Raw genomic sequence first — 19,809 nt, 5'->3', positions numbered from 1 at the left:
TTTTTTTTTTTTTTTTTTGAGATGTACTTTCTTTTTTTTTTTGAGACGCAGTCTCGCTCTGTTGCCCGGGCTGGAGTGCTGTGGCTGGATCTCAGCTCACTGCAAGCTCTGCCTCCCGGGTTTACGCCATTCTCCTGCCTCCGCCTCCCGAGTGGCTGGGACTACAGGCGCCTGCCACCTCGCCCGGCTAGTTTTTTTGTATTTTTTTAGTAGAGACGGGGTTTCACCATGTTAGCCAGGATGGTCTCGATCTCCTGACCTCGTGATCTGCCCGTCTCGGCCTCCCAAAGTGCTGGGATTACAGGCTTGAGCCACCGCGCCCGGCGAGACGAACTTTCACTTTTGTTGCCCAGGCTGGAGTGCAACGGCGCGATCTCGGCTCACTGCAACCTCCACCTCATGGGTTCAAGCGATTCTCCTGCTTCAGCCTCTTGCCAAGTAGCTGGGATTACTGGCATGCGCCACCACGCCCGGCTATTAGTAGAGACGGGGTTTCGCCATGTTGGTCAGGCTGGTCTCCAACTCCTGATCTCAGATGATCTACCCGCCCTGGCCTCCCAAAGTGCTGGGATTACAGGCGTGAGCCACAGCGCCTGGCCTGAAGCAGCCACTCAGTTTTACAGACCCTAAGACAATGACTGCAAACTGGTAGGATAGCTGTTTGGCCCACCCAGCTGCGGTGTTGAGTTTGAGTGCGGTCTCGAGCTTTGCACCTGGCCTGCTTAAGGCATTTGTTACCCGTAATGCCCCTGTAGGGCATCTGAGTTTGTGACATCGTTTTGGCCGCCAGGAAGGGATTGGGCTCTAAGCTTGGGCGGTTCACCCTTTTCATTTATACAGGGGATGACCAGAGACACTGGCGCTATGGAGGTGAGACACCCACCCGCTGCACAGACCCAATCTGGGAACCCAGCTCTATGGATCTCCCGTCCCACCCCCTCACCTTTTCTACACGGGCTCCCTGAGTTCCTGACCTAGGCGTCAGACTTCCTCACTAAACTCTCCCACCCCAGGCGACCCGCCCTGGCCCCAGGTGTCCCCAGCCTGCGCGGGCCGCTTCCAGTCCCCGGTAGATATCCGCCCCCAGCTCGCCGCCTTCTGCCCCGCCCTGCGCCCCCTGGAACTCCTGGGCTTCGAGCTCCCGCTGCTTCCAGAACTGCGCCTGCGCAACAATGGCCACAGTGGTGAGGGGGTCTCCCCGCCAAGACTTGGGGATGGGGCGGGGCGCAGGGAAGGGAACCTTCGTTGCGATGCCTGCCCGGGGATTGGGCTGGCCCTCCCGGGCGGGGCCGGCTCACTTGCCTCTCCCTACGCAGTGCAACTGACCCTGCCTTCCGGGCTAGAGATGGCTCTGGGTCCCGGGCGGGAGTACCGAGCTCTGCAGCTGCATCTGCACTGGGGGGCTGCAGGTCGTCCGGGCTCGGAGCACACTGTGGAAGGCCATCGTTTCCCTGCCGAGGTGAGCGCGGAGCTGGCCGAGAAGGGGCAAAGGAGTGGGGCGGGGCGGGGCGGGGCCAGGCCAGAGACGTAGCCCTCTGCTGCCCTCGTGCCCTCTCCAGATCCACGTGGTTCACCTCAGCACCGCCTATGCCAGAGTTGACGAGGCCTTGGGGCGCCCCGGAGGCCTGGCCGTGCTGGCCGCTTTTCTGGAGGTACCAGATCCTGGACACCCCCTACTCCCCGCTTTCCCATCCCATGCTCCCTCCCGGACTCTGTATCGTGGCGCCAGAGACCCCATCACAGCATGCTCACCCTGGCCCCTGGCTGACAAACTCATTCACGCACTGTTCCTTCATTTAACACCCACTGTGAACCAGGCACCAGTCCACAACAAGGATTCTGAAGCTGTAGGTCCTTGCCTCTAAGGAGCCCACAGCCAGTGGGGGAGGCTGACATGACAGACACATAGGAAGGACATAGTAAAAATGGTGGTCACAGAGGAGGTGACACTTAAAGCCTTCACTAGTAGGAAAGAAAAGGAAGTGTTCATTGCAGAGGGAACAGAATATGCAAAGTCTCAGAATATGGCCTATTTAGAGAATGGCTCCTGCAGTGCATTAGATATCAGGAAGAGTAATTTCTCTAATACTCCAATGACCCATCATTTCCCCTTTGTGAAATGCAGTGTTTAGTGACCTCTTTGGACCCATAATAATCAAGGCTACATCCACTATGATTAGAGGAGGCCATTAAAGGGAAGGGATGGTGAGATGCCTGCTAGGTTCACTCGTTCACTGATTTTTGTTTTTTGGACAGAGTCTCTCTCTGTCGCCCAGGCTGGAGTGCAGTGGTGTGATCTTGGGGCACTGCAGCCTCCGTCTCCCGGGTTTCCTACTGCCTCAGCCTCCTGAGTAGCTGGGATTACAGGTTTGTGCCACCATGCCCAGCTAATTTTTTTTTTTTTTTTTGTATTTTTAGTAGACGGGGTTTCACCATGTTGGTCAGGCTGGTCTCAAACTCCTGGCCTCAAGTGATCCACCTGCCTCAGCCTCCCAAAGTGCTAGGATTACAAGCATGAGCCACCGTGCCCAGCCACACTCACTGATTCTTTAACGCCAGCCACACAACACAAAGTTCAGAGAAATGCCTCTGACATAGCATGTCAATATGTTCATACTCTTAGGTTTATAATGTTCTTAACATGAGGTTCATAAGCAAAATAAAAAAGAATAATAAATAAAAGAAGTGGCACGTCAGGACCTCACCTGAAAAGCCAAACACAGAATCATGAAGGTGAATGCAGAGGTGACACCAAGACAAAGGTGTATATATGGTTTCCTGTGAGGGGTATGTATGGAGGCCGCAGTGAGTGAGACTGCAAACATTAGAAGGGCCCAGGTCACTGAGAGCCTAGTATCCTTGTAAAGTGGCCTCTCTCCCTCCCTCTCCAGCTTGTCATTGAAAACCAGTCCACCAAGCTTGTTGGTTCGCACAGCAAGAGTACATAGAGTTTGAGTACTAATACATAAGATTTTAAGAGGGAGACCCTGTCTCTAAAAAAACAACAACAACAAAAATCAACCACCATTACAGTTTTACGTTTCCTCAGCATTTTCAGAGCTGAGGAATGGGAGAAGATCATGGGAACCCCCATGATGTTCCGGCCTTCAGCTATGGCCCTTGATACATGCACTCATCTGTCTTACAATGTCATCCCCCAGGAGGGCCCAGAAGAAAACAGTGCCTATGAGCAGTTGCTGTCTCACTTGGAAGAAATCGCTGAGGAAGGTCAGTTTGTTGGTCTGGCCACTAATCTCTGTGGCCTACTTCATAAAGAATCACCTTTGGGAGCTTCATGTCTGAGGCTGGAGATGGGCTCTCTCCAGTGCAGGAGGGATTGAAGCATGAGCCAGTGCTCATCTTGATAATAACCATGAAGCTGACAGACGCAGTTACCTGCAAACGGCTGCCTACAGATTGAAAACCAAGCAAAAACGGCCAGGTGCGGTGGCTCACGCCTGTAATCCCAGCACGTTGGGAGGCCGAGGCGGGTGGATCACGAGGTCAAGAGATCGAGACCATACCGGCCAACATGGTGAAACCCCATCTCTACTAAAAATACAAAAAAATAGTTGGGCATGGTGGCAGGTGCCTGTAGTCCCAGCTACTCAGGAGGCTGAGGCAGAAGAATGGCATGAACCCGGGAGGCAGAAGTTGCAGTGAGCCAAGATCGCGCCACTGCACTCCAGCCTGGGTGACAGAGCGAGACTCTGTCTAAAAAAATGAGACCAAAAAAACATAAAAAAAAAAAAAAAAAAAAGACCAAAAAATGGTGTTTGGAATTGTCAAGGTCAAGTCTGGAGAGCTAAACTTTTTCTGAGAACTGTTTATCTTTAATAAGCATCAAATGTTTTAACTTTGTAAATACTTTTGTTGGAAATCTTTCCCTTCTTAGGCCATCTTTCACTCTTGGGCCATTTTAAATCTCACTTACTCTACTAGACTTTTAGGTTTCTGCTAGACTAGGTAGAACTCTGCCTTTGCAATTCTTGTGTCTGTTTTGTATCAATATTCATATTTATTTACAAGTTATTCAGATCATTTTTTATTTTATTTTTTATTTTTTTGTATTTTTAGTAGGGACAGAGTTTCACCATATTGGCCAGGCTGGTCTCAAACTCCTGACCTTGTGATCCACATGCCTCAGCCTCTCAAAGTGCTAGGATTCATTTTTTTTCTTTTTAATTCGCTCTGGGCTTAAACTTGTGACCCAGCACTTTATGATGGTACACAGAGTTAAGAGTGTAGACTCAGATGGTCTTTCTTCTTTCCTTCTCTTCCTTCCTCCCTTCCCTCCCGCCTTCCCTTCTCTCCTTCCTTTCTTTCTCCCTCTCTCGCTCCCTCAGGCCTCTTCCAGTTGCCCCAAAGCCCAGTACTTTTTTTGAGTTATGTCTTATGGGAAGGGCCTGCACTTAGTGAAGACGTGGTCTCAGAGAGTTGAGTTACCTTGGCTTCTGGGAGGTGAAACTGTATCTCTATACCCTGAAGCTTTAAGGGAGTGCAGTGTAGGTGAGACCCCAACATAGATCCTCTTCACAGGCTCAGAAACTCAGGTCCCAGGACTGGACGTATCTGCACTCCTGCCCTCTGACCTCAGCCGCTACTTCCGATATGAGGGGTCTCTGACTACACCGCCCTGTGCCCAGGGTGTCATCTGGACTGTGTTTAACCAGACGGTGATGCTGAGTGCTAAGCAGGTGGGCCTGGGGTGTGTGTGTGGACACAGTGGGTGTGGCAGAAAGAGGATGTAAGATAAGAAAGAGGAGAAGAAAGAAATCAAGGCTGGGCTTTGTGGCTCACGCCTATAATCCCAGCATGTCGGGAGGCTGAGGTGGGAGAATGGTTTGAGCCCAGGAGTTCAAGACAAGGCGGGGAAACATAGTGTGACCCCATCTCTACCAAAAAAACCCCAACAAAACCAAAAATAGCCGGGGATGGTGGTGTGCGCCTAGTCCCAGCTACTCAGGAGGCTGAGATGGGAAGATCGCTTGAGTCCAGGAGTTTGAGGCTGCAGTGAGCTGCGATCCCACCGCTGCCTACCATCTTTAGGATACATTAATTTACTTATAAAAGAAACCAAGGGGCCGGGTGGGGAATACAGGAGATGGAGGGTGGAGCCCTGAGGTGCTGGTTGTGAGCTGGCCTGGGACCCTTGTTTCCTGTCATGCCATGAACCCACCCACACTGTCTACTGACCTCCCTAGCTCCACACCCTCTCTGACGCCCTGTGGGGACCTGGTGACTCTCGGCTACAGCTGAACTTCCGAGCAACGCAGCCTTTGAATGGGCGAGTGATTGAGGCCTCCTTCCCTGCTGGAGTGGACAGCAGTCCTCGGGCTGCTGAGCCAGGTACAGCTTTGTCTGGTGTCCCCCCAGCCCTTATCCTCCCATGTGTGTGCCAGTGTCTGTCACTGGTTGTCACAGCCCGCCTCTCACATCTCCCTTTTTCTCTCCAGTCCAGCTGAATTCCTGCCTGGCTGCTGGTGAGTCTGTGCCCCTCCTCTTGGTCCTGATGCCAGGAGACTCCTCATCACCATTCAGCCTCAGGGCTGCTCAGGACCGCCTCTGCTCCCTCTCCTTTTCTGCAGAACACACTCTAATCCCAATATTAGAGGCAGATCATGGTGGGGATTTCCCCATTGTCCCCAGGGCCTAATTGATTAGAATGAAGCTTGAGAAATCTCCTAGTATCCCTCTCCCCAACCTCCCCCCGCTTTTTTTAAAGATAGGGTCTCACTCTTGTCCAGGCTGGGGTGTTGTGGCACGATCATAGCTCACTGCAGCCTCGAACTCCTAGGCTCAGGCAATCCTTTCACCTAAGCCTCTCAAAACACTGGGACTGTAGGCATGAGCCACTGTGCCTGGCCCCAAACAGCCCTTTTACTTGGCTTTTAGGAAGGAAAAACGGTGCTTATCTTTACCCCTTCTCGTGTATCCACCCTCATCCCTTGGCTGGCCTCTTCTGGAGACTGAGGCACTGGGGGCTGCCTGAGAACTCGGGGCAGGGGTGGTGGAGTGCACTGAGGCAGGTGTTGAGGAATTCTGCAGACCCCTCTTCCTTCCCAAAGCAGCCCTCTCCGCTCTCCATTCCAGGTGACATCCTAGCCCTGGTTTTTGGCCTCCTTTTTGCTGTCACCAGCGTCGCCTGCCTTGTGCAGATGAGAAGGCAACACAGGTATTACACTGACCCTTTCCTCAGGCACAACCTTCCCCAACCCCGTGTGGAGTCGCTTCATGCAAAGTGCATGCAAATGAGCTGCTCCTGGGCCAGTTTTCTGATTAGTCTTCCCTGTTGTGTACACACAGACGGGGAACCAAAGGGGGTGTGAGCTACCACCCAGCAGAGGTAGCCGAGACTGGAGCCTAGAGGCTGGATCTTGGAGAATGTGAGAAGCCAGCCAGAGGCATCTGAGGGGGAGCCGGTAACTGTCCTGTCCTGCTCATTATGCCACTACTTCCTTTTAACTGCCAAGTAATTTTTTTTAAAGTAAATATTTATAATAAAATATGTGTTCGTCACCTTTTTCCCCCAAATCAGAAGGATGGTATTTGAATTTCCTATTATTATTGGCACGAACTTAGTGGTAATGCATTTATTATCTTACAGTTCGGAGGTCAGCAGTCAGATGTCAGTAGGCCTTGCTCATCCTGGATGCTCTAAAAATAGAATGTTTCCTTGCCCTTTTCAGATTCTAGGAACCACCTGCATTCCTTGGCTCCCGGCCACTTCCACACATCACTCCAATCTCTTGCTCCCATTGTCACAACTCCTACCTCTACATTTGACCTCCTTGTCTCCTTAAGAACCCTTGGGATTATACTGGGCCTATCTAGATAACCAAGGATAATCACCCCATCTCAAACTCTTAATCACCAAGTTTCTTCCCATGTAAGGTTAAGAACAATGCACAGGATTAGAACATGAACATTTTGGAGAAGGAGAATTATTCTGCCTACCACAGATGCTATCAGGAAGAGGACAGAAATGACTGATACTGTTGGGATGGCTGTGTGTACGTGTGTGTGCAGTGTATGTGTTGAGGGGTAGGGCAGACAGCAGCCCTAGGCTTAACATCACACTCAGGCTTTTGGGTTTTCACCCTGCTCAAGGAAAATGTGTCACCTCTTGCAGTTTTTGCTTCAGGATGTGCTGTCTGGCCCAGCTGGCTGCTGGAACAGGGCGGTGCTATGGATGGCAGCTTCTCTGCCTATAGGGTACAAGGCCTACGATGTTCCCCAGTTCTGTCAGACTTTCTGCTTCACACAGCCTGTTCACAGCCCCTCCTCAATGAGCCCAGGCCCCCCATCCCAGTTTCCCCTGAAAAGGAAGTCCCAATGCAGAGCAAGAACCCAGGCCCTGCTCATTCAGGGGTCCTTCAAACTCCATTGCCAACACCAAAGAAAGGCTTAAAGGGCCTTGAGAAGCTGGTAACATGTTTTATTGGGTTGGGGCGGCAACCACAGCCTGGCTGGGGGTGGGGCCGGCCCTCACAGGTTGTTGAGTTCCAGCAGGGTCTGGTCCAAGGTCTGGTGAATCTCGACGTTCTCCTCCTTGGCACTGGCCAAGGTCTCTGTGAGGGGAAGCAGCAGGTGAGGAAGGAGGGAGACACAAGGGGGATACGTGGGGGGGCAGGGCCAGGGGAAGGTGACATATAGACATTGAGTGGGTCAGGAAACACAGGAAGACACATGCATTCAGGGACTTCAGGGCCCCATGGCAGGGACAAACGGATGGACTGACCAGGATGAGGGCAACAGGACGGACGTGGATGCCTCACTCAAGGCCTTAGGGTCATGGAGGTGGGGTGAGGAGGCCTGAGTCATAAATTACTTTATCCTCCTCTTTAGAAGGTTTAAGAAAATTGGAGACAGAAGGTAAGACAAAGACTGCGCCAGGAAAGGAAGGGCCAGACAGAGAGACTTGAGGTAGAAAACAGACCTGCCACTGCAGTGAAAGCCCCATGTTGCTGATATCCAACATTTTTTCCAAGCTCCATTCCAGACCTTTTGCAACCTTCTTGCCCCTGTCCTGCACCTCACCACGCTACTTCCTTTCCAGTCACTCTGTTTGATCCTGGAACCCCAGCTAAGTGCTCTGAGGTCAGTGATTGGCACCAGAGGGGGTCATGGTTTGATGGGGCTACACGTGCCCACATGCAGCGGTGAGTCAGAGAGCGACAGCCAGGGAGTGTCTGTGCAGAGGGGTTTCAGCGTGGGCCATGGTGTTTTGTGGGTGGGCTCAGTGCAGGGGCTGGGGGTGTCAGTAAGAGTCAGGGTGTCAGGAGTGAACCAGTGCTCTGTGGTGGCGATAGAGGTGCTCTCTGGAGGGCAGGAAAACAGCATGGAGACCAAGTTCAGAGTTTATTAAGCAGCAAAGGGGGGTGGAGGGGACAGGTAAGGGATGAAGCCAGTGCCAGAGTGGGTGGTGGGCATGATAGGGGCTCTCCCTAGGCTGCTCCCAGCCTGGCTGTGCAATGTTGGCAATTTCTGCTCCTCCTGCCTGCTCCCCTCCCCATAGAGAGAACAGAAAGGAGAGGAGAGAAGAGGGCTGAGGTGGCCACGCTGGCGTGGGGCTCAGAGGGAGGTGATATCATTGAGTGCGTTGTCCAGTTCCTCGCTAATGGCCTTGTACTTCATCTTCTGGGCATAGACTTCATCTGGGGGGTCCAGGGAGGGGAACAGGTGGGAGTGTGGGAAAGGGAGTGGAGGGAAAGAGGAAAGGAAGGAGAGAGGGCAATGGAAAGAAAAACAGAATCAGAGGTGCACAAAGACAGAGTGAGAGAGGGAGGCCAGGGAACAGGTTGGAGAGCTGTCGGGAACTCCTTCTCCCCATCTCTACCCCATCTCTTTTCTGTCCTTCTCTGTACCCCAAATTGGCTCGACCCACAGAAGCTCCTGTCTCCCCAGGGAGCTGTGGGCACAGTGCTCTCGACAAGCAGAAGTGCTTGCTTTGCAGGGAGAGGGAGGGTGCTGGAGCCAGAAAGGGCAAACCTCCTAAAGCTGGAGGTAAAACTGCAGCTTGCCTGAGAAGGCTGGAAGCGAAAGAAGTGGGAAAGTGAAAGGGTTATCACAGAATAAAAAGGAAAGGCAACTTTAGCCACAACACCGTTCACAATAGAAATAGCCACAGACTCACAAGTATCTGGATGTTTGCTTTTGCCAAATCTAGCTTAAAATAGTGTTTTCTATGAGTGTTGTCATGCAGACCTAGATGTTCAGTCCAATAGCTCTCTAGTTAATAAGCCAGTCTCTGAGCTAGAACTCTACTGCGTTACACTTGGGGACGCAATTGTCTATATGGGTCCACTCAGAGTGTGGCATGAGGACCAGCAGCATCGGCAGTACCAGAGAACTAGCTAGAAATGTAAATCCTCCGGCCCAAAGTCAGCAATCTCTTCGGGGCAGAGCCAAGGAATCTGTTTTTAAAAATCTCCCAGTGATTCTCATGCATGCTGAAGTTTGAGAAGCACTGGAGTTGTTGTGCCATGGGCAGCTACAATTACTTGAATTGTAGACATGGCCCACAGAGTTGGGGAGTTGGTAGGGTCCTAGGTGGTCCAATCCTAGTTTACTGGTAGCAAATAAAATGGGATGAGAAGGTACGGGACAGACTGATAATCACGGCAGGTGTGGACCTACTTATAAAGGCTTCTTTTACCTTCTAGGTCATCGATGGTTTTCTCCAACTTTGCCACAGACCTCTCAGCAAACTCTGCTCGGGTCTCAGCCTGGGGGTAAAGGCAGGGTGGGAGAAATGGCAAAGAATTAGGCCTTGCCACAGACCACTGCCTGAGTCAAGCTTCTTGCCCATCCCAACCCTCAAGTGTCCTGCCACAGGCTGTCTCTGGCAAGGACTAGGGTGGCTTGAGGGGAGACTGGGAACTGGAAGAGGACTCTCACCTCCTTCAGCTTCTCCTCCAACAGTTTGATCTCCTCTTCATATTTATCTTCTTTGGTGGAATACTTTTGGGGACACACACACGCCATCAGTACAGCACCACCACAGATCCTTCATTTCTCCATTGTACCCCGTAGGCTCCTGGCCATCTTGCCTCTGTTGAACACCCAGCCCCTCCCTGCCTTGGGCCCCTCACCTCCCTCCCCTGTGGGACCCCATCCTCACTGCCCCTCTGCTCCCCTCTACCTTGTCCGCCTGGGCCTCCAGGGATTTCAAGTTGTTGGTAACAATTTTCAGCTCCTCCTCTAGGTCCCCACATTTACTGCAGGGGGTGTGTGGCGGGGGGGGGGCGGGGTGTGAGGGCACAGCGAAGCCAGACAGTGGAGATGGCACAGCGGGGGATGGGTGGAGGAGAGAAGAGAAGAGCAAAGTTGTGAGAGTGACAGCAGGCAGGGCTCAGAAGCCCCAGGCCCTTCCTGATCCCCAGCAGCTGAGAAAGAGCAGTCTGCGGTGCTGAGACGGAGGGAAGGTGAGCTGAGAGAAGGTGCCATTGCCCAGAAAGGTTCAGAGGGGTTGCTACCTCCTCCTCTGAGGCCATCAGGGACTTGAGGGCCTGGTCCATGGTTCGAAGTTCCTCCTCCAGCTGTCTGGCTCGGCTAGGGGCAGCGGGCAGGGGTCAGAGAACAGGGCCTGTCCCTACAGCCCCAAGCCTAGGACGCTACCTCCCCACCATGTGGAAGGCCCCAGGGCCAATGGGCCCACTTGCCACCCCCGGGTATCTTTACCTCTCAGCCACCTCAGCTCTCTCCTCTGAGCGCTCCAGCTCTCCTTCCAGGATCACCAGCTTCCTGGCCACCTGAGGGAAGTGAGAAAGAGAGGGTAGATCAGTGGAGAAGAACTGGGCATGTTGCAGGCTGGGCAGTGAGCAGGCAGAGGGGCAAGGCTGTCACCTCTTCGTATTTGCGGTCTGAATCCTCAGCGATGTGCTTGGCCTCCTTCAGCTGCATCTCCTGCAGCTCCATCTTCTCCTCGTCCTTCATGGCCCGGTTTTCGATGACCTTCATTCCTCTGAAAGACAGGGAGAGGGTGAGCGTGGGGTCAGGACCAGCAGAGACAGGCTCCCTCCTCCTTCCCGGACCGTCCTCTCCGAGGCCCCGACCACCTCTCGCTCTCATCAGCCGCCTTCTCGGCCTCCTCCAGCTTCTGCAGGGCTGTAGCCAGGCGCTCCTGGGCCCGGTCCAGCTCCTCCTCAACCAGCTGAATGCGGCGGTTCAGAGAGGCCACATCTGCCTCAGCCTGTGGGTCAGAGGTCAGGTGTCAAAAAAGCCTTGTTAGCCTTGGATAAGGATCAGAGAGGCTCCAGAGGATGGCAAGATTCTTCTCAGAAAGAACTGAGGCTTCCTGGTTTCTAGACATTCTATGTAATTTTTTCCCAACCAATCATCTTCTGCCCAGACTCTGCTCCAGTAAAAATGTGCATTCAGGCCGGGGATGGTGGCTTACGCCTGTAATCCCCACACTCTGGGAGGCCGAGGCAGGTGGATCACCTGAGGTCAGGAGTTTGAGAGCCGCCTGGCCAACATGGTGAAACCCTGTCTTTTAAAAATAAAAAATTAGCCAGGCATGGTGGTGGGCACCTGTAATCCCAGCTACTTGGGAGGCTGAGGCACAAGAATCACTTGAATCCAGGAGGCGGAAAGAGTTGCAGTGAGCTGAGGTCATGCCACTGCACTCCAGCCTGGGTAAAAAGAACGAAACTCCATCTCAAAAAAACAAAACAAAAAAACCCTGCATTCCTTGCTTGACGAGCTCTGCTCCCCTGCTGCAGGGCCTCTCCTGCACCGTGCAGTTTCCCGAAGGCTACCTGCACATGAGTCCTCCTATTCCCTGTGAGAGCACTTCAAGCGCTGGGACCAGGTCTGATGCAGCTCTGATTCCTACACAGCAAAGCCTGGCCCAGGTAAGGGGATGGGGAAAGAATCAGGCCAACCAGACGTCACTGCTGCTAAGGAACAGCCCGTCACAGAATCAAGCTCAGTGATGCTGGGCATGGTGGTGCACGCCTGTCATCCCAGCTACTCTGGAGGCTAAGGCGGGAGTTCAGCTTGACCCTAGGAGCCCAGCCTGGGCAACATAGCAAGATCCCATCTCAAAAAAGAAAAAAAAAAGAATCAAGCTCAGTGATGTCATCTGTTATCAGCTGCAAGGCAGACTCCCAGCAAGAAGCCCAAGAGCAGGCCTATAAGGGATACCCGTGGCTGTAGCAAGGGGCTCCCTGCCAAGGCCAGCAGAGAGCTGGGGGCAATGCAGGGGCAGTGTGAGAGATGTCTACTCAGCCCCTGGGCTTGCAGTAGGAGGCAAAACCATAGAGGTTTTGGAAAAAATTCATAAAAACTGGTCAAACACTGAGAAAAAGGGCAGAGCAAGGCGAGTGCCAATAAAGGAAAATGAGAGGAGCAGTGCAGCCTGGTGTTAAGAGCATTGGCTCTGAGTCAGACTTGTCTTTGAGCCACAGCTCAGTCACTCAACACTTGTGTAACTGTGGGCAACTTATTTAGCCTCTCTAAGCCTCAGTTTCCTCCTTCACAAGTTGGAGTTAACAATAATAGTTCCTTCTTCTTAAGGCTGTTCTGAGATAATCCAGTGTTTTTGATATTCAATTAATCAACAGGACCCCCAGTGAGGCCCATCACACTAAACAGGTTCTCTTACTCCATGCTACATTCACTGAATTGGGATGTGTAGGGTGGGGGCTTGGGAATCTTCTCTTTTTTTTAAAGCCCCCTAGTGATTCTGATGATAAACCAAGTTTGGGAAATCGTAAAATAACATGCAGAAAGCACTGAATACATTGCCTGCACAGGGTCCACATTCCATACATATTAGATTATCCCCAAAAAAAAAAAAAACATATTAGAGTATCCCCTTTCTCTGTCAAAAACAAGGACACAGAGACCCTGAGATTTCAGAGTGGAGAGGAGAGAGGACCTGTGTAGGGGAAGGAGGTGGAGGGAGGGGCTGGGGGCAGCACTTGGACAGAGCATAGGAAGCAGGTCCTTGGTAGGACTGTAGGGCAGGAGAAACACCACCATATATAGAGAGTAGATGGTAGCTTGTCTTCCAGGTGCTGAAGGCACCTGGAGCTTGGCCACCTAGAGTGACAAGGGCCCATCATGGGCATAGGGCCGGATGACTCAGTGTGGAAGGATTCTGGGGACAGCACTGGGGGTTGGGAAGAATCACTGTGGGGAACATTGGAGGACTACCCTAGAGAGAGGTGAGACTGTAAAAGAAAAACTCTTCATGACGGTGGAGCGACAAAAGACTGGAAAGTTTGGGAAGTCCTGAGGTCCTCATCATGGGACTGATATGTGCCATTTCCTGCCCCTCAAGCTCTTCCCAGTTACGGGGGCTGCTCTCTAGCCACAGGACAGGCACTACTGTCCCCATTAGAAAAATGGGAAGCAAGAAAGAGGGAGAAACTGAGGCACCATGTAAGTTGAGTGCTGTGTTCAAGGTCACCAATAAGCTTGGGCAGTCTTTCCTATCTGCTCCTGGTGCCGTGGCTCTGCCTCCCCAGCTCTGTCCCTGTCGCCCCCGCCCCTCCAGCCCCAACCAGCTCCTTGGGTTTCCAATCCTGCCTCCAGCTGCACTGGGCCTTGGTTATTTATAGAGTGTCAGATGCCCAGGGTCGTCTGTGCTAGCAGCTGCAGGTCAGCTCCCTCCCAAGTGCCAGGACTGGTGGAGAACCAAAACTGGAGGCTGGAGGTTACAGAAGCCCAACCCTGGGGGGCTGGGAACATGAGCAGTTGACACAAACAGCAATGTCATCTCTGATGTTCAGACCATGCTTTATGTTAATCCAACCATAGGTTCATCTTAAAACAATCCTGGGTGGAAGGAAGATGGGGAAACTGAGGCAGAGAATGGGGAAACTACCATGTCCAAAGCCATATGGCCATTCTCCTACCTTAAGGAGGGGGTTGGGAATGGCAGGAAGTGAAGTCTGGTTGGGGTTGTGGGTGGGCAGAGAAATCTCAGGGTAAATAACCTGTCCAGGTAGCTGCTTTGGCATCTGTGGCCCTGTCCCTCTGCATTGTGGCCTGGTGTGGTCTCTAGGCTGACAGCTTAATGAGGGTAAATGAGGAGCCCTTAGAACCTGAGCTGCCGGGGGCCCCAGGGCACAGCAGGGCTGCTGAAGCCAGAGGTCAAGGCCAGGGAATTTCTAATGGCCCCTTAGGGTTGTAACTCAAGTGAGGCCTCATCTCTGGATCCCTCTCCCTCCTCCTGCCTGCTAGTACCTCACACCCACATCCCCCCACCCCCAAATGGCTGCAGTCTCCTCTCCAGTTTCAGCTGGAGGATTAATTGAGGTAGATGGTAAATTCTTATACCTTCCACCCCCACAATGACTCACTGCTTGATCATTGTACATTCTAAAAGCTGGAACCAAACAGAATTACAGGGCTAAGTCCTCTGCGGGGAGTGGTAGGTGGTTTTGATTTATCCACTGTCTTGAATTACTTGTGTAAGGTTACCCTAACCCTGGTTACTGAGATGAAACCACTTCTTTCCTGGTGCTGGGGACATAAGGGGATAAGGTGCCCCTAATCCCCTTATTCCCATACCTGGGGGGGCCCCTCCCTTGTGCCCTAACTCCTCCCATTGTCCCCCAAGTCCACACTCACATCAGTGGCCTTCTTCTCGGCCTGCTCCAGTTTCTCCTGGGCCTCCTTCACGGATTCAGAATACTTTTCCACCTCATCCTCTGTCCCCTTCAGCTTCTTCTGGAGGGCCTGCTGCTCCTCCTCCAGCTGGGACAGAGTGGACTTGGTCAGCCAGGCTGGGAGGGGGCCCAGGCCCAGAATGGAGACGCGGTGTGTGTAGGGGCGCTACTAAGATTTGGAGGCTACTGAGATGGAAGCAGAATAACAGAAGAGGGGCAGTCCAGTCAAGGGTGCTGGTGGGACTTGTTGGGGGTACAGAGAAAAAACTTCAAGCTCCAAGGAGCAGGACCAACCACGCTCTGCAAGGGCCAGAGTGGAAATCAGGGTCCTGGGGCTTCCCTAGGCTATGGGTAGGGGAGATAAGCGGCTCTGACGAAGGCCCTGAGGGTAATGTGAAGGCCCAGCCCGCTCACTGGTGGGAGACAGCCCTGGCGGGCAGGCCCGGGGCTGGGGGACCCATGGCAGCGGCCCACCCCTGCCCTCGGCGGCGGGGAGAGCAGGCTGCATTGGGCCCGGCCCTAACCTGCTTGCAACGGTCCTCAGCTTGCTTCTTGTCAGCTTCGGCCTGCTCGGCGCGGTCGATGGCGTTCTCCTTGTCCAGCTTCAGCATCTGCATCTTCTTCTTGATGGCGTCCATGGCTGCGGTGGGGGGTGGGCAGGCCGGCAGGCGGTGAGGACCGGACGGACTGGGCTGGCTGAGCGGACTGGGTGCACGGGTGGAAGGCGAGGAGGGCCAAGCGAGGCTGGGACGTCCCGGCCGCGCGGGCGCCTAAAAGCCGGGGAGGGACCGGGCGGGGCCGGCAACCAGGACCCTCCCCCACTTCGGCCCAAACCTTGTAGGGGCAGAAGCACTGCCCGGCCGGGGGGCGCGCCCGCCCCCTTCGCCCACCCACTGGGGACCGCCTCCCTTGGGGTCCCGCCCCCATTCCCCTCTTCCCCGCCAGCCGTCGGAGGAAAATGTATCAGACGGTCGGTTGGAAAAACTCCGGCGCTGCGGAGGGGAGGGGACCCTTGGGCTGGGGGCTCCGTGCTTCCTCTGAGTGACAGCCGGACCCAGTGGCAGCTGCGGCTGGGGCCCCTGGGGCTATTTCGGGGCGTGAGCTCAAGGCAGCTGCCCGGGCGCAGCGACCGGCGTGCCCCCCCTCAGCTGCAGCAGCCGCTACCCTTAATTTAGAAGTTTCCTGCAAATCCCCCCGGATTAAATGTCTCTTGGGAGGCGGAGCTCCTCGGCAATTTGAGTGCCTCAGTTTACCGAGTCCCCCTAAGTTTGCGTTATCGACGTGGTGGTAATAGCGGAGTCTCATCGGGGGCTTGGGGAAACTGAGGCAGGAGGCGAGCCCAGAGCCCCGGTCGCGGTGCGGAGTGTGGCCGGGCTTGCTGCCCCCAGAACCGGCCTGACCTCTCATCCCCTCGCCTCCCCTCCCAGCCCCCGTCCCTGGAGCCAGGCCCGCCCTGCGAGCGCCCGGCGACTCAGGACCCAGCTCCCCGCCCAGCCCCCCACGTGCCCCGCATATTTTCCACGCGGTTGCGGCCGGGCTGGTCACCGCGCGTTCCCCGCCCCCGCTACCACCCGGACGCGTCCCGAACCCCTCCGCTCCCCGCCCCCGGCTCGCCTGGCCCCACTCCCCTCCGCGCGCCCTCCCTCTCTTCCCCCACTCCCCGCGGACGCTCCCCTCTTTCCCAGTGGGCCAACTTTATGCTGAAATTTCTTTTCTGCCCTTTTTTGGGATGTTTCCCCATTGGGAGGCGGAGTCGGGCTGGGGCGGGGAATGCGGAGGGCGAGGCGAAGAGTCACTGAGCTGCAGGGCGTAGGGGGTCCAGGGCGAGGTGCCTTCTCCGACCCAGGCCGCCAAAGCAGTTCCGGAGCCGGGTCGTGGGGTCCGGGAGTCGGAGGTGCGGGGCGCAAGGGTGTTTGTTTTCGTTTTTCCCTGGGGTGGGGGTGGGGGGAGAGGAAGTGGAGAGCCGCCCAGAGGAGGGGGAAGGGGAGGAGAAAACCAGCGGAGGAAGCCGGGAGGGAGCTGCTAGCCTCGCCCCTACCCTCCAGTCGTAGAGGGGCGGGAAGCCTGGATTTTGCAGTGGACTGGGGACCGTGGGAACCCGAGGCCGCGGGCCGGGGCGGTAGGGAGGAGGCGTGGAAATGCATTCAGATATGTTTAGCTGCCTGCTAGCCGCACGGAGAGCAACCCTGGCCTGACCTCGCAGTGTTCCTCTAACTCCGTGGAAGACCCCTCATCCACCAGTAGCCTATGCTGGACCACTGGGTTTCCCCTGCCCTTCGCGTCTCACATCCACCTAATCCTGGAGAGGCTGCTTCTACCAATGAGGTTCCTCCTCGGGTCGGTCTGGGCTGGCCTCTGGCCGCTCCTTATGCATTCTCCAGTCTAAGTGTTTTGTAGTTTTACTTCTGGTTCCTCCATTCATTCTTTGATTCGACTGTCCCATGACGTTGTCAAATATCTTTTTAAAAGTTAATGCGAATATTATCTAAAATCCTCCAAACCCCTCCCTAATCCCTGTCCCCCCACCTTTTTTGAGACGGGAGCTTGCTAGATTGCCCAGGCTGGTCTTGAATTTATGGGCTCAAGTGATCCTCCCGACTCGGCCTCCTGAGTAGCTGGGATTACAGGCGTGCGGGCACCCTCCCTGTTTTGAGGAGAAAAAAACAATCCACATTTCTTAATATGGTATAGAAGCCCCGTTGTTTTGGCTCTTGCCTGCCTCTCTGGCCTCATCTCCTTCCATGCCCAACCTCACCCCCAGTATTCAGACTTGTACCTCATGCTGCATTCGTAATGAGCTACGTGCACGAGCTGGAAATAGCCATACTTTTCTTAAAGCTTCCACAGTTTATGCATTCTGTTCCCTCTCCCTAAAATGCCCTTCCCCTTGGCTGATTCCTAGCGGCCTTTAAGACTCAGATCAAATGTCAGCTTTTCTGGGAAGCCTTCCCTGGCCACTTCTCTTCCCACTGCCTCACCTAATAGGTGCGTGTCCTTGGTGCGGGCTCTCACCCTCATCCTAGTCCCATGGCATAACAGTTCTTATACCGGTTTGGCGCCTCCGCCGGTCTGTGAGTCCTCAACAGAAACGATTGTTCTCAATTCTGAATCCCCAAGGCCTAGCACAGCACCAGGCATAGAGTTGGCACTTCATAAACATTTGCCAGATGAGTTTTTTATGTACCAGGTTCTGGGTACATTTCAAATACACTAATATGGTGTGGGTCTTTTGGTCTTAGAACCCTTCACACTCTTAAAAATCATTGAAGACCCCCAAACAGCTTTTTTGTTGAAGTGGGTTATATCTACCAATAGTTGCCATATTAAAATGAAACTTGAGAAAACTTTTAAATATGTATCAATTCGTTAAAAATAACAAAAATAAACTCATTACACATTAACCATTTTAACATAATGTTCTAAATGAAAGGTAACTATATTCCCATTCCCCGAATGAATGAGAGTATGGAAATTATTTTACATTTTTACAAATCTCTTTACTCTCTGGCTTCCAAGGGGACAGCTGGATTCTCAATATCTCCTTCATATTTGATCTGTTGCTATATGTTGGTTACTGAGACATATGAAGAAAATCCGGTCTCACAACAGGTAAACAGTTGGAAAGATTTATTTATTTATTTATTTATTTTATTTATTTTATTTATTTTGAGACAGAGTCTCGCTTGGTCACCCAGGCTGGAGTGCAGTGGTGCGATCTTGGCTCACTGCAACCTCCGCCTCCCAGGTTCAAGCAATTCTCCTATCTCAGCCTCCTGAGTAGCTGGGACTACAGGCATGAACCACCATGCCTAACTAATTTTTGTATTTTTAATAGAGACGGGCTTTCACCATGTTGGCCAGGCTGGTCTTCAACTCCTAACCTCAAGTGATCCATCTGACTTGGCCTCCCAAAGTGCTGGGAATAATAAATAGACCACCAAGCCTGGTCTATTTATTATTATGATTATTATTTGTTTTTTATTTTTTTGAGACAGAGTCTTGTGCTGTCACCCAGGCTGGAGTGCGGCGGGGCGATCTCAGCTCACTGCAACCTCCGCCTCCGAGGTTCAAGTGATTCTCCTGCCTCAGCCTCCCGAGTAGCTGGGACTACAGGCATAAGCCACCACACCCAGCTAACTGTTGTAATTTTGTTTGTTTGTTTTGTTTTTTTGAGACGGAGTCTCGCTCTGTCGCCCAGGCTGGAGTGCAGTGACACAATCTCGGCTCACTGCAACCTCCGCCTCCCAGGTTCACACCATTCTTCTGCCTCAGCCTCCCGAGTAACTGGGACTACAGCCGCCAGCCACCATGCCCAGATAATTTTTTATATTTTTAGTAGAGTTGGGGTTTCACTGTGTTAGCTAGGCTGGTCTCGAACTCCTGAACTCAAGTAATCTGCCTGCCTTGGCCTCCCAAAGTGCTGGGATTACAGGTGCGAGCCACCATGCCAGGCCTGGCCTATTTATGATTTTTTTGAGACAAGGTCTGGCTCTATCACCCAGGCTGTAGTGCAGTGACACAATCACAGCTTGGCTCACTGCAGCCTTGACCTTCTGGGCTCAAGTGTTCTCTCCGCCTCAGTCTCCTCCAGTAGCTGGGACTACACATGTGCACCATCATACCTGGCCTTTTATTTTATTTTTTAAAATAGAGATGGAGTCCCACTATGTTGCCTAGCCACTGTGCCTGGCTGATAATTGGCATTTTCTTAAGGGGCAGTTGCAATGTAGAACCTGAAACGATATCAATGACCTTTTTGTACTGTTAAACTAAAATCCATTGTTTTGGCCAAGTGCGGCGGCTCACGCCTGTAATCCCAGTACTTTGGGAGGCCAAGGTGGGTGGATCACCTGAGGTCAGGAGTTTGAGACCACCCTGGCCAACATGGTGAAACCCTGTCTCTACTAAACCTACAAAAATTAGTCGGGGCCGGGCACGGTGGCTCAAGCCTGTAATCCCAGCACTTTGGGAGGCCGAGACGGGCGGATCACGAGGTCAGGAGTTCGAGACCATCCTGGCTAACACGGTGAAACCCTGTCTCTACTAAAAAATACAAAAAAAGCTAGCCGGGCGAGGTGGCTGGCGCCTGTAGTCCCAGCTACTTGGGAGGCTGAGGCAGGAGAATGGCGTAAACCCGGGAGGCGGAGCTTGCAGTGAGCTGAGATCCGGCCACTGCACTCCAGCC

General features: G+C 53.3%; 2 protein-coding genes across 9 annotated transcripts in view; one reads left to right on the top strand and one right to left on the bottom strand.

Moving 5' to 3' along the window:
- CA9 (carbonic anhydrase 9) overlaps window positions 1-6,506 on the top strand; it is an 18,685-nt gene extending 12,179 nt beyond the window's left edge. For 3 of the 4 annotated variants that reach the window (XM_017857749.1, XM_017857748.1, XM_017857746.1), the window contains 10 exons: window positions 841-870; window positions 1,014-1,184; window positions 1,317-1,459; window positions 1,560-1,652; window positions 3,162-3,228; window positions 4,540-4,697; window positions 5,205-5,349; window positions 5,457-5,483; window positions 6,094-6,175; window positions 6,307-6,506. In XM_017857749.1, coding sequence (XP_017713238.1) covers window positions 841-870; window positions 1,014-1,184; window positions 1,317-1,459; window positions 1,560-1,652; window positions 3,162-3,228; window positions 4,540-4,697; window positions 5,205-5,349; window positions 5,457-5,483; window positions 6,094-6,175; window positions 6,307-6,367 — 977 coding nt within the window. In that variant the 3' untranslated portion in view covers window positions 6,368-6,506. The remainder of the gene's footprint in view (window positions 1-840; window positions 871-1,013; window positions 1,185-1,316; window positions 1,460-1,559; window positions 1,653-3,161; window positions 3,229-4,539; window positions 4,698-5,204; window positions 5,350-5,456; window positions 5,484-6,093; window positions 6,176-6,306) is intronic. The other variant, XM_017857747.1, reaches the window with a different exon arrangement.
- A 911-nt stretch (window positions 6,507-7,417) lies between these two features.
- Window positions 7,418-17,046, bottom strand: TPM2 (tropomyosin 2). 5 transcript variants are annotated; one of them, XM_017857745.1, is made up of 9 exons: window positions 15,149-17,046; window positions 14,587-14,712; window positions 11,061-11,194; window positions 10,849-10,966; window positions 10,684-10,754; window positions 10,479-10,554; window positions 9,901-9,963; window positions 9,659-9,728; window positions 7,418-7,571 (listed from the first exon to the last, which is right to left on the bottom strand). In XM_017857745.1, the coding sequence occupies exons 1-9, from the start codon at window positions 15,260-15,262 to the stop codon at window positions 7,489-7,491; spliced, it is 855 nt and encodes a 284-aa protein (XP_017713234.1). In that variant the 5' UTR covers window positions 15,263-17,046; the 3' UTR covers window positions 7,418-7,488. The 5 variants fall into 5 exon arrangements, 4 of the variants coding, with proteins under 4 accessions (XP_017713234.1, XP_017713233.1, XP_017713232.1 ...); XM_017857744.1 differs by lacking the exon at window positions 10,479-10,554 and adding an exon at window positions 10,145-10,220; XM_017857743.1 differs by lacking the exon at window positions 7,418-7,571 and adding an exon at window positions 8,343-8,657.
- Window positions 17,047-19,809: the final 2,763 nt, after the last annotated feature.

The sequence above is a fragment of the Rhinopithecus bieti genome, unplaced genomic scaffold (assembly GCF_001698545.2).
Source record: "Rhinopithecus bieti isolate Rb0 unplaced genomic scaffold, ASM169854v2 scaffold_47691, whole genome shotgun sequence".
Lineage (NCBI taxonomy): Eukaryota > Metazoa > Chordata > Mammalia > Primates > Cercopithecidae > Rhinopithecus > Rhinopithecus bieti.
This window is presented reverse-complemented; position numbering and strand designations above follow the sequence as displayed.